The sequence below is a fragment of the Leuresthes tenuis genome, unplaced genomic scaffold, assembly GCF_036924035.1.
Source record: "Leuresthes tenuis unplaced genomic scaffold, fLeuTen1.0.hap1 SCAF_1, whole genome shotgun sequence".
NCBI classification, from domain to species: domain Eukaryota; kingdom Metazoa; phylum Chordata; class Actinopteri; order Atheriniformes; family Atherinopsidae; genus Leuresthes; species Leuresthes tenuis.
This window is the reverse complement of record NW_027325355.1, coordinates 19,523,032-19,537,517: the sequence shown is the minus strand read 5'-3', so window position 1 is coordinate 19,537,517 and position 14,486 is coordinate 19,523,032. Positions and strand designations below refer to the sequence as shown.

At 40.7% G+C, this 14,486-nt stretch overlaps 1 protein-coding gene across 1 annotated transcript; it reads left to right on the top strand.

The window, feature by feature from the left end:
* Window positions 1–1,683: 1,683 nt before the first annotated feature.
* Window positions 1,684–8,765, top strand: LOC140316139 (phospholamban). Its single transcript, XM_072393894.1, has 2 exons — window positions 1,684–1,806; window positions 6,825–8,765. The coding sequence occupies exon 2, from the start codon at window positions 6,970–6,972 to the stop codon at window positions 7,129–7,131; it is 162 nt and encodes a 53-aa protein (XP_072249995.1). The 5' UTR covers window positions 1,684–1,806; window positions 6,825–6,969; the 3' UTR covers window positions 7,132–8,765.
* Window positions 8,766–14,486: the final 5,721 nt, after the last annotated feature.

Below are 14,486 nucleotides of genomic sequence, written 5' to 3'. Positions count from 1 at the left end.
TGAAAAATCCAAACACGGTGACCCATTCATTACAATGAGGCCCACTCAGCACAGCATGGAAGGATGTTCAGAGAAGATGATGAAAACAAAACAGTATTTCTTCAGTGCTCAAGACTTTTTACTTCCTCTTAATCTTGAATAAGGAGCACAAGTCCGGAAGAGGACCTGGCATGATCATTTCAAGTAATGAAGAGGTACCCAAGAGTAGCTCTGAGTCTGCATCCATCTTAACTCCAGAATTCCATTATGAGGGAGAGCTTTCTCCTGAGAACAGGAGGCTTGCTGAGACGATGTGTATGTGTACAAATCATGTTGCTAAGAAAGCAAAGACCACCACAAAAAAGCTAAACAAATCCAAAAATCCAAGCAAACATGCAGCCTTTTCATGCATGTTTTTCATCTGAGGCAGAGTTGATAATTACTTTTTTTGTACGTATGTGAATATGAGTTATGCATGTGAAGACCATGTGGGATGGTAAATGCAAACTATTTTTGCTTGTATGAGTAACTCTGTTTCTGAGCAGTTGGAAAAACAACAGATTGGAACTTTCAGATGCCCAGAACAAAGTATTGTTAGCCCCCTACCTGCCGTTTCACTCAGTGCTCCCATAAACTAAAATACATTCATTTGAAAATTCATTTAAAACAGTTTTACTTGCCGCTTGAGGTTCAGACTTGTGTCTTTTTAGTGCTGGAACAGCCTAAACTTTTAGTTTCAGTTTCCCAACAAATTCAGTGTCGTTCTGGGAATTGTTCATAAAACAGTTGTCTAACAAGTTCAGGGAACAGTTCTAAACATTTTCACAGCTGTTTTGCTGACCAGGAAAATCTATCTACGCCCACTGATCCAAGTCTTTCGGGAAGCTGAATAGGGTCAATTTACTCTTGCAACCAAAAACTAATTTTCTCTGTGACATCTCTGAAACAAAAAGTGCTCTGAAAAGAAGTGGAATCACTCATTCCTTGTGGCACGGAAATATCTACTTTAAAAATGGTTGCGGTGGATGATCTGCATGCTTTAGCTCTCATGGGCGTGCGCTGTCTGGAGAATTTGAACATACGAGGAAATCTGGGAACTATGATGTGATATAGATGTGATGTACATAGTTAATAGATCAGATAGAACTCATGCATTAAGGCCAGCCACATGGTTTCCATATACATGTGCTCAAACTGATTAGAACCTTGCAGATGTACCCTTTCAAATTGGACACACATGGCATATAACTGGTCTACAGCACATTGTAGAGGATGACGGTGATTGTCCTTCACGGTCTCGCCTCAAAACAAGCATCCATGTTTTTCCTCTGCTCCTTATCTTCTTCATCTGACATGATTTTTGTCTTTAAGGAGATTTTTTTTTTAAACTGCTGGAAATTAGCTGCAGAGAAACCTGCTGGATCCTTGCAGACTGGTGCAAATCCACATCACACAGGCCTCTGACATGTGAACAGATGTGAAAACAGTGAAGCGCCTTTTAAGGTCTTAAACTTGCAATGATTAGGGATTCAGTAAACTGGCTTTTAGACCTCTCATTGCTCACATAAACTACTATAACAATCACAGTTACACTTCAAGTTCAAACTTAAAGACTCAAACCTGTGTTCTAAACCTACGGTAAAGTGAGCTGCGCTGGCAGTGTGCTGCATGTAAAACACAGCAGACCTGACACAAACTCTTTGCTGGGATGTCCTGCCTCTCTCCCTCCTCCTCTCTCCCTCTCACAGTGTGTTTACAGCCTCGGAGAGCACAGCATATCTGGCATTTCTCTCTCAAACTCCAACCAGCTCTGTACTCATCTGAAAGGTAAGAATCAGCATCTCCTACACACTAAACTGCTCTTTGATTCTGTCTTCATGGTATGATAGCTGACAGAGATGATGATGCTTGCTGAAAGCATAAACAAGGTAGAGATGTTTAAATCCTATAGTTAGACCAGTGTATCGATAATGGATGAGTTTGAAAATGGGCACTTTGCAGAAGGTAAACAGTGACAGTGAGACATAATCTATCCTGGAGGGTAAAAGGAGACTATGTTTAATGTTAAAAGGCAGGCAAGCAGCATATGAATCACTGCATATAAAAAAGTCATTGTTCACATACAGTAAGCACAGCTCTGAACAGAGGAGCAGGAAGGGGAATGGAAACTGGACTAAACCTCCCAGAGGGATAAACACTCACTTCTTGCATTCCCATCCAAAGCACATGATTTTATTTTGGGGAGATGAGGAGCTAAATCAGCTGAATCTAATTACTGATTTCATAATGCAATTTCATAGCGAGGGGTTATAGTAGCAAATTATATTGGCCTTTATTATATTTGCCAAGCATCAACCTAATCTGATATAACAGACGTGACATTTCACTGCAGAACTGGTTGTACCGGGAGCTGAGCTGGGATGACTGCTGGTAACAAAATGGATAATTCTACTTGAAGAACATGAGCTTTAGTGTCCTGTGGGGAGATTCCTTGAGTCTCTTTGACATTTCATCCCTCTACAGTGACAATCGATCTACTTAAGAATGAACAAAACAGGTTATTGCTGCCCAACATTTGTTAAATATAAAAACACGATTCTTATTTGACATGATTACAAATGAAGCTAAATCTTTTAACACGGATCATCTTAATGATGTATGCCCCCCCCCCAAGAAAAAATAATTACACCATTAAGCTTAAGACTAAATAATCTATTTATGTCACACTCGAGCGTTATTCAATGAAAAGCATCATCTTGAAGTTTTTAGATTATGACTCATGAACTCAAATATAAGGAAATAGTTCAATCCAGGCCATGAAAAGAAAAAATTACTCTTTTTTTCTGTGGTCTGAATAAATACCGACAAATTAAGACATTTTGATGTGAAAAGCTAACCCGCAACAGCTGTTATGGCATATTTGGGTGGCACTGACCATGCCCCAGATTGAATAATAGGTCACAATCAACACACACATGACTTTATATAACCCACATTTCAGTTCCTCACAACTTTCAATCACGAGGAAGCGCTTAAGGTACTTATTCTGACAACAGAGGCATCAAACCGAAGTGTTTCTGTGTCTTAAGTGGTGAAAGATAAGTGTGTATATTCACATGGATATACGGAATGTGTATATGTGTGTGTGTGCTCAGCCTGATTTGGTGCTCAAGACAACAGCTACTGGTGGTGACAAACACTGATAAAAACCAGACCCGTGGAATGACTGGCATCTGAAAGAGCGTTCAAATGAGTCTGTGATGGAAATATTTCTTTCATTCAGAAATTAAAGTTTGTTCCAAGGAGCGCTCGTATCTAATCGCATGCGCTCAGATATTCAGCTCTCAGCAACAACAGATGGAACAATCTGTGCTTTCATAGTTTGAACCATCAGAAAACAAACTTTGGCCAAAGCTTCACACGGAAAACAGGACACATAAAGTGGGATTATATCAGTAAATCTTAAAAAAAGGTGTGACGATTCATTCAATAACGTGACCAAAACATATGTTTTTAAAGCAAGTGTGTTTGCTGAATCACTTAAAATCAAGCAAAACCCATTTCATGTATCTATATTCTAAATACCACAGAAAAAAGATTCTATGTTGTGGTACGTCAACCGTTTTTCGAGCCCTAAACGACTAAAACTATCGAAGAATAATGGGAATAAAACATAGATTTGAGAAACCCCTTAAAAAATACATAGATGCTGCAAAAATTGAATGAAAGATAACTACAATCATTCTTTATCAGCATTACTGGAACAAAGACTAAGTAACCTTTTAGTGTAATCTCAACAGTCAATTTGTTTTTACTATATTTCAGTGCAGCAATAAAGTATCATGAGGAATATGAACTTAAAGAGGTGGTCAGACCAAAACTCAATTTGACTGATCAGTGGTTGAATCAGTGTGAATACAACTTAAAAGGTCCCGACCTCAAAATTCTGCTGATGAGATATTAGATACTCTTGAGGATAAAACCTGAAAATAAACTCAATGGTTTCGGAAACTTTGTCATCAGACAGTCTTCTATGCTCAGTCAGGGGCCGAGTCTCTGCCTCCGATTGGTCAGTTTTGGTTGCTTGACCGGGCTATGGTTAGAGAGTTGGATCGAAGACAGAAAACTTCAAGGTCAGGGCCAATGAGCAGCAGAGTATATAAAGCTGGGGTTTAGTTTGACTAATGAAGAGATAAACAGTTATCTACCACTTGTCAAAAAGAGCTGCCTAAATTGGGACAAGAGCTTAAGCTGTCTTATCACCCTAGACTATAAGAGCATAAAGATGATGCTCCATAATTTCTTCCTTCTGAACATGTTAATTAGTTTCAGAGTGTCCACTCAAGCAGCCCATGTTGCATGTGACGGTGAGCTCCGAGCCGCCTGACTCTAGCAGTTGCTGCGCTTTGACCACTTGCATGCTTTGACTGCTTGTGAGTAACGGATTTACCAACCACTGTTTATCTCCAACAGAACAGCTGTGTCTGTTTTGTCCTGTGAGATGAACAAACATAAAATCCAAGCGGCGAGTGATGACAAAGAAATTGCTTGTTTAAAAAAATAGGAACAGCCTCTCTGTCGTAGGGGTTGAACTTGAAAGGGGATATGTCTAACGTGTGCGATGGACATGGAAATTTCCAAATGCCGCCAGGCAGAAAAAAGCCTTCAAATATTTACTGTCAACATTTGATTTTTTTTTTCACTCTCTGCTTCTCCTGTAGAAATGGATTAATGGCACACTTGTCACTGAAAGACTGACAGCCTTACATGAATGAAAGGCAGCAGTCAGCATATAATGATGTGTTCAAATGAGGATGATGCGGAAAGGCAGTCCGTCATCCCACACACAAAATCTGCAGTAATTTAATCTGAAAGGCTAAACTGACAGATGGACCGAAGAGCTGATAAAAATCCCGAAAACAATGGAGGGAAGAGGGAAAGATAAGATTAAGTGAAGAGCTCATGAAGTGGTTGAACTGATATGATTCAAAGCTGGTTAGTGGTCCAACAAAAAGCCAGCAATTAAGTGTATCTACTACATTAGGTCTAGTTTATCTGGCATGAGGGATGGAGCCCAGAATTTAAAGCCTCCTCTTATATAACACAGGGGATTTTTGTTATTTGTGTAAGCCAACACGGCTGAGCGGGGAAGCCACTGCTGCTTGCCTTACACTGCAGTTCTTCTGAAAGGCCACTAGATGGTGACAGAACAGAAGTGCAACCTGTTTTTTAACTTAATATTCAAAGACCTTTTGGCTAATTTCTTGCAGCAAACATAGCAAAACAGATTCTGTTGAAGTCAGTCGTGTCTCATCATTATAAAAAAGAACAATGACGACTACATTTGTGATTACTACACTGAAAGTCATTCGAATAGTAGTTCTTCCGATGTGAAAAAGTGAGTAAGACTTACTTTATGGATACATTTTACATTTTTAGACAATTTAAGGCTTTCATTTTTAAGAATTTGGACTTTGCATACACTCTTAAATGAGGGTGGATGAGACCAGAGAGAACAATTCACCATCATGTTATGAGGAGGAAAATGAATTAAAGTTCTCAAAGGAGGTATCCTCTGCCATGGTCAGCGCCACTAATAGCAATAATAGCTCCATCTTGGCTCTGATATGACTCTGAGATTGTGAAAAGCCCTCTTGGACCCACCTATGTATTGAAATGAATGAGAATGAAGCAAAAGTAAGCAAACTGTCCCAGAAAACTGTAATGTCCTAAAGGATAATGAAATGTGCTGCAGTTATTGGAAAAGCTGTACTCCTCGACTGGAGACAAACACGTTCTACTTGATTAACTTTACAGCCTCTAAATAGAGGCGATTCTAAGTAAAACATTTTCAAACAACATCACGTTTTATTGGCGATGAAAAGAGACGTTGTGAGTTTTCAAGGCAAAGAACTCAAAATCCTCATCAGACCAGAGGTTCAACGTCTCTTAAAGCAGCTAGTGCTTGTACAGTATAAATAAATATAAAGGTGTGAACATGCTAAGTGATAATGGCTGACTCAGAGGCAGATTGCAGGTGGAAGGAAAACAACTATAATGATAAAAATAATTGTGTTGAAAAATGAGCAGAAGGCTTATATGGCAGCTTTTATCTTCACTGACTTCAGGCAGCGTCATAGAAACAAGATTTGAATGGTGGTAGATACAGGTCAGCACTGGTGTGAATAACTGTCCTATAGCGCCATCCTCAGCCAAAACTCCTCATCTGGAGCTGTATTCTTCAACCTTTTGTATTGTGGGATGTCATGAAAAATGCATCCCACAGAAGTTTCTGGCATGACAACTAATCTAGATAAAAATAGAATAGTATTTGGCAGCACTGATGTTGGCAGGGGCTGCTAATGCAGAAGCGTGGTAACCTTGTCACGGTGATCCCAAGAAAGCCCCGAATCAGATGACAAAAGGGATTTAAGTGTGGCGAGCCAGCAGCAATACAGTGATGCTCTTTTATAATGTCCTGATTACACCCCTGAAAACTATTTATCATCTACTTCCTTTACCCATGAAGCAACTGGCCAGTTTTCCCCTCTAAATAGCTACTATACAACAATGGTCCGACACACTGTGGTCTTGACATTTGTGTTGTTGCCACTCCAACTGGAGTCTAGCTTAACACATCATCAGACTTCAGCTGGCGCCTCTAAGCAGCTCTGTTATCATCACACCATGTGCGGCGATACAAAAAGGTCACATATCTCAACCTGACGATGCCACCCTCAGGATGGTGTGTGTGTGGTATGCTGTTTACTTGTCATTTGAAAGTATGAAGGCATGAAAATAAAGTTAACAGTGAAATATGGTCTGTTCTTCCCTCCTGGAACTAGAGAAGAGAAGAGAAGACAAGAGAAAAGTTGGCTATAATATCTGCGATCATCCCCAGACAACCAGCAACAGTTTGACTCCCCAGCCTGACTGAACCTTTTTAGCTCCCAATCCAACCGAACAAAGTCCAACCAGCCCGCTGCCACCATGGAGCGAGTCCAGCATATGACCAAATCGGCCATTCGCCGAGCGTCTCAGATCGAAGTGAATCCACAAGCCAAGAGGAACCTGCAGGAGCTGTTTGTCAACTTCACCCTCATCCTCATCTGTCTTCTCCTCATTTACATCATCGTCCTGCTTAGCAGCTGAGAACAGCCGAGCCGAGGGAGTTTGTCATGGCTGCAGGGTTTCACTGATGCATACAGATCAAATCGTTTAAAAAGCAATAATGTCATCTCCCCCGTTTGTCAGCAGCCATGACAGAGGATCATGGAGGTAAAATGACTCCATGTGAAAGCAGGAAATTGGCCAAACTCTCTCAGTTCATTAAGATTTCAAGCTCAAGGGTGATTCTTCTTCTCTGAGCTGATCGGGGATCAGCTCCCCAGCCTCTCTTTCTCAAGGGAATGATCAAATGTGACCCGACTTTAACTGTTTAAACTTCACCGACATGCTATCTATATGTATGTAGTTGTGTATGGCTGCTCATTCTTATTAACACAACTGTGTGTAAGCAATACTAAATGCAATGTGATACTGAAATATTAATACATCGCAGTTGTTTAACTACAATTTCCTTTGAGACCCATTGTTTCCTACAGCGCCCCCACCCCCCCACTGCAAGCACAAAGATAAATATCCTGTAAATCGTCATTTCTTTCCATCATTACCTTTACTTCTCTCTTAAACTCAGCTGTTTTGGAAACAACCAGCCTGAAACTAGTGAAACTGATACTGCCTCAACAAGCGGCAGAGGGAGAAAAACAACTCATATCAGTATTTTCATATGACATTCTGAAATTTGTCATCTAACAAGGCACAAAGTCCTCCAGGAGGATGGAGAGAGGAACGTGGTTATTCACCGCACTTTCAGCTGAGGAGTGACATAAGATCGAAACCAGCACTCGATCATTTCATCAACAACACAGCTTACTGAAAGACAACTGCCATTTTCTGGTTAGACTTACAAAATGAAATAACTTGGTTAAGACTATAAAATAACCACAGTTGGGGTTAAGATGCCTCCTTCTTACAGAGCGACCGTCTTTGATTCCTTTTCACAGCTTGCCTTGTAACATAAACATAACACATTACAGCACAAAAGTGGTTGTGATAACACAAACTATCCAGTTATCATTAACTATCATTACCAAAAAAAAAGGTTTGCTAAGTATGCAAAGTGTTTAGTCTCTATGTAGCACGCCTGCGGGTATTTCAATCAAGCGTTGTTGTTGCCCGTGTTAGGTTTCAGGTTATTTTCCTGCATCACAGATCAGCCTGTCTGAGAGTGCTGAGTGCTTTAAACACCCACTCGCATACTCAACACAACCTCGGAAATCTGCCTGGAGAACTGTGGCTGTCTGCGGAATCAGTTGAGAATTATAGGTCTCTTTTGCATGGTGTGAAGTCACATGACAATAGTTCAAGTCTTTTGAGTTCAACGTCTATTCAGTTATCACATAGATGATTAATATATTATTTTGTGTCACATTTCTATGTCACGTGCCACATTTTTAGGCAGCAATGATCAAGAAAAAGAAACACACCAGTGTGAGTTGAATTCTATGTTTAGTTCACAGGAAATGGATGTGTAATTAAAAACTATCTGAATAACTTACCGTTCAGCTTCCATTGCTGTATCTGTTGTTATGTCTGATCAAGTAAAAAGAGAAATGACATCCACATACAAGATGCTGAATTACTGATGCAAATGTTTTAGTTTTCTTCTCTACATTTGTGTTTGAAAGATTGTACAACACCAAATAAACTGCATGTAAATTACATTTAAAGCAGCTTCTCCTATTTCTTTGCAATCACATTCCACTTTGTCTTGATGCATTTCAATTGAGCATGTTGGGAAAATATGGATTTAGATGTGCAAAAGTCCAGGTCATGTCTCTTAAATAATGGCGTCTGAGCAGACACTGCAAACAGACGGTTTCCTAGTTGATTAGTTTGCTCAACAAGAATGTTCTTTAACTGAAAGGAGAGTTGTGGGACTACATTCACAGTCACTGTTCCTGAAACCCACCAAGTCAACAAACAGCCTCCTATACCCGTCTAGATTACGACAACGATGACAACCAAGAATGCCACAAGAACAAGAAATAACGAAAATGGCCATTTCATATTTAAAAATATACTTTGAAAACACTCTGTAGCTGAAAAAAACCCCGTCATTGGTGGTAGGTTACTGGACTAAAGAAGAACAAACAATTCACAAGTGAATAAATCTAACAGAACATCACAGAATGATTTCGGTTAAGCAGTGTTAAATCTAAGGTTTGCTGTTATCACTCGTATATTTAGTCTAAAAATGGAAATAAATATAATATAATCTAGACGAATTAAATCACAAGGAAGTTAGTCTGAGGGCTCTGACTGTTGACTTTTACACATTCTGCTGACATTTAAAAAAAAAATCTCTGATGCTTTTTAATACCAAAGGCTACTAATAAAACTTTTGAATTCTTTAAACCAGCTAAGATAGTTAGTAAGAGACAAAGTGAAGGTAACTGATGACATCTAGCGACTATGACAGGGAAGAGAGAAAGCCAAAGTAAAAAGTGAGGACTAGAACCAAAAACTAGAATCTAAACACCAAAGACTGGCTTATAAAACCAAACAAGAAATCAGGTCGTTATTAACCACAACAGAGAGCAAGAAGAAAGGTTTTGCACCTCTGAAATCTCTGAATGTGCTGTAGGCCTTCTCACAGTTTAAGTTTCATTCCGACATTGGCCGACATTGGCCTCCAATTGCCTCCCATTGTCGGAATGGTGACACTTAATTTTTTATCAAACGTCCCGTCATTCCGACACTTTTTTCCTCCTATGGTCGGAATGGCGGTATGTTTTTTTTTTTTTAACTTACTGCCATTCCGACAGTTCCTTTTAATGGCCTCTTTTACCCAAAACATTTTGCACTAATGATATGCCGGCGCAAATACGCCCTAAAGTTTGGCGCACAAACTCTGCACATGCAGAGGCCACAGCCTCGCAAACAAACCTTAATAATCTATTATCAAAATCCCCTGAAATTTTAAATATAAAAATACAGATATTAATGTAACTCTGGCGAGACTGAAACTGATTAAGCAGAAATACAGTGTTGTCACAGCAGCCAGCTGGAGCGGAGCTCTCCACATAGCCCATGAGTCTTTTGCACGCTGTCATCCTATGCAAAAGTAATAATTGCAATTACAGATATCACGGCTACTGCACAGGACACAGTTGCGAGCACTCTGCCTTGCCAACAGGAGAGGAGAGAAACGACAGCATAGAACGTATAAAACACAACAAAATGCAGTAAAAACGTTTATTCATGTTATTCACGTGATTTATGAGTACTCGCTCCAATTTTGGGAAACGCGGATGGGCTTTGCGCATTTGGCACAAACACACAGCCGTTGCGCAAGGCTTTATACAGCCTGTTGATATCTTAAGGACCTAACTGGTCACACCTGGGAGTAAATGTCATGTAGAGATTGTTTTTACATGGGATTACAGCTGAACATATAGCTTTCATCCACAAACCAACGTGGGAGAGCCCGAAGACGCATGTGCCAGACGCACATAGGCATGCGTAAAACCAATTTTGACCACTTCATGCTGTTTATTTGCTTTCTTTTAGTTAACTTTCGTTTCTTTTGGATTCTTGTGCGTATTATGGAGCCGTTTCGGTCCATGTTTTTAAGCCTTTTTTTCCTCAATTAAATTTTCGGAAGTTGAAACAAGTGGCATTGGAGTGTGTGATTGAAAACCACCACGGTCTGCTTCTCCTCCTCCAGTTGCCAAGACTTTGTGTTTTTAATAACGCTTATCTGTAAACATGTGTTAAACATATAAATGGCATGAACAGAAAGAAGGGACTCACCTGTTGAGTAACGCACATTTCCTTATACGGAAAGCCTTGTCGGAATGATGGGACGTTTGCATGTCGGAATAGCGGGATGTCGGAATGGTGGGATGTCGGTATGGTGGGATGTCGGTATGGTGGGATGTCAGTATGGTGGGATGTCGGTATGGTGGGATGTCGGAATAGCGGGATGTCGGGATTTCGGAATGGGTGTTGCCACCCTTGCAGGCTGCTGTGGACTGTTTTGAGAACCTGTTCACACGGTCCTATGCATCAGTCTGCAGACAAGCTAGCTCCACACCAACACCCTGCTGAGCGTGGAGGAGATATCAGGAGACAGGCCAGTACACCAAGAGACGTGGAGGGGGCTGTAGGAGGGCAACAACCCAGCAGCAGGGCCGCTACCTTTGTGCAAAGAGGAACAGGAGTAGCACTGCCAGAGCGCTGCAAAATGACCTCCACTAATATGCATGTTTCTGCTCAAACTGTCAGAAACAGACTCCATGAGGGTGGTATGAGGCTATGGCGTAACCACGCATTCTTTGGGGGGGTCGTGCCCCCCCCAATATTGAGGAAATACCAACCTGTCCCCCCCAATATACAGAAGAAAATATGTAAAATGCACGTTCTCCTTTTATGAACCCTGTCAAGGGATCGGTCTCTTGTTATGTCTTATTTATTTTCAATTTATTTCCGTGTGTTACCGGGGACGTAACGGCTGCGCCGCGGTCGCCGTTGTTGATCGCTAACACTCCAGTCAATGAGAGTGACCCAACGGGCGCGCCGCCGTCTCAGCCGCTGCTCAACCGCGCCAAGCTCAACAGAACAGATTGTACCAGAACAGGAAATCCAACACAGAATCAACAAAATAAACTTCCGCCCCCTTTCAAAATAAAAAAACTTAAAACACTGTCTGAGAAATCTCGGAGAAATTAAACTATTCCTTTAGATGTGAATTTACATGGTCAATGTAGTCCTCTAAACTATGTTCTAAATGTCCAATTTTTCATATATAAATAAAGAATTGTAGATAATGCACTCAACAATTTTGTTTTTCTTGGACCATGGTAACCATGGTTACGCCCTTGGTATGAGGCCCCGATGTCCACAAGTGGGGCTTGTGCTTACAACCCAACATCGTGCAGGGTGATTAGCATTTGCCAGAGCCAAGATTGGCAGATTAGTCATTGGTGGCCTGTGCTCTTCACGGATGAGAGCAGGTTCACACTGAGCACATGTGACAGAGTCTGCAGACGCTGTGGAGAACGTTCTGCTGCCTGCAACATCCTACAGTATGATCGGTTTGGCGGTGGGCCAGTAATGGTGTGGGGAGGCATTTCTTTGGAGGGCCGCACAGCCCTCCATGTGCTAGCCAGAGGTAGTCTGACTGCCATTAGGTACCGGGATGAGATCCTCAGAGCCACTGTGAGATCATATGCTGGTGCAGTGGGCCCTGATTGTCTGATGCACGGTCATGCATCAATGTCTGATGCATGACAATGCTAGGTCTCATGTGGCTAAAGTGTCAGCAGTTCCTGCATGATGAAGGTATTGACGCTATGGACTGGCCTGCCCGTTCCCCAGACCTGAATCCAATCGAGAACATCTGGGACATCCGGTCTCATTTCTTCCACTGAAGTTGGATGAGCATGTAATTTTTTTTTCTTTCCACTATTATTTTGAGTATGATTCTATATCCAGACCTCCATGGGATCATTTTGATTTACTTTGATCATCTTTGTTATTTTGTTCTCAACGCATTCCACTATGTAATGAATAATGGAATATTTCACTCATTGAGATCTAGGAAGTGTTATTTCAGTGTTTGCTTTTTTTTTTTTGAGCATTGCATATTTATAATGGAGCCACACTGAGACATTAATATCCCAGTGTGACATTTGACATAAATGCATCATATCAGAGAAGAGATGCATTTAATTCCTCTGGCAGGAATCAAAAGGCAGAAGCCCTCATGAGATCTGCTAGATCAACTTTAGCAGGACATCCTCTCCTCGTTTCCTTTCCAGAACCAAAACAACGAAGGGCCAGAGGCTGGGTTTCCTGAGCAGGCTGCTTTTTAAATTGCACTCGCAGGCAACTTTCATCGGTAAGTTCCTTTGCTTTTACACCAGCTTCAGGGATTACGATGAGACAAAATGGTGTATCTTTCCCACCAGGTCGATCAGTGCTGCCTGTGTTCCTGCTCATCAGACTGGTGACATTGTGAGCTGCTGCACAAACAGCCTGGCTGGATGATGAAAATTATTTTTGTCTGTAATACCCAACATCGAGGTTGTACTGTGGCCTGTTCCGATACGGTCTGCCTATGCGTTTGTGGACACTACAGGTAATATTTTACCGCTCTTTCTGTACTTCTAACACAAATCTTTCATATTAACACCAATACAAACATCTGTCACACTTACCTGACAATTAGCTCAGTTTCCATTGTTTTCTTCACATTGAGATATATGAACAGGAAAATCTTAATCTTAAAATCTTAAATCCAAAACCAAGTCTGACCTGGCAAAGATTAAATGATGTAACTCACCGGCTGTTGCCCAGATATATCCTAAATATTCCCAGAGATGATGGTAATTCCTGAAGGTCTTTCTTGGTTTCCCTCTTCTGGATGTCAAACACTTGGCTTTCCCTCAAAGTTTGTTTCCAATGAGGAAAACTACTACTTCTACTGTATTACAACTATGAGCAGCTTGACACGTACTGCCACCCTCTGGCAACATGACACAGCCTAGTTTATTCCCTTAAACATACAGTGTTTTTTCTATCATTTAATACAAAGTGCTTGGATTAGTTTTAAGGTATTTTCTTTGTCTGTGTTCACTACTTCACTCTTTACTTGTGTTCTTCGCTCGTTCACACTGATATGAAATCACATGACGAAATTCTGCTTCTGGTTTTGGCTCCGGGTCTCTTCTTCCTACTCTACCTGATCAACCCAGAAAACCAGGTATGGGGACATTCTATATCAGGAAAAGATGAAGTAGATGAAAATCACCACTATTGCTGGTCACAGTATGATGATTATATTGTGATTATACTGAAATTGTCTTTCCTTCACAGGTTGGAGCCATGGTAGTTCAGTTTTTACTCTATGGATTTCTGACTACTCCATATGTGAAAGGATTCTATGTTTTCACGCAACTGACTGCATTTGCTTCTGTTGGGTGAAGCATCACTGTAATGTGATGCTTCACCCAACAGAAGCTGTGGTTACAGGTTGTGGAATGGGAGCGCATTTGTTGTCCGTAATTCTGCTGGAAGTGAGTTAAAACACTAAAACAGCCATTAACACATACTTTTTCCAATATGAGAATTTCTAAATGTCACTCTGCAGTGTTGATAGAACAACTCCAAGATTAGACAAGAAAAACGACAACTCTGACTGCAGGCTGTCAGATGTCATTTGTGAAGCAGACGGCACAGAATGACACCATAGCTAAGGTCGCCTTTTTTTTTCTTATAAAAAAATAAATACATGCTGCATTTCCTTCAAAGCTTTTCCAAGAAAACTAAAGCTGCAGAATTTTTTTTTTTGGAAATAACAGTTGAAATGTTTATATTTGGAATATATTATACATTTATAATGAAATGTTTCATTATTGAAAAAATAAAGTGAAAATGTG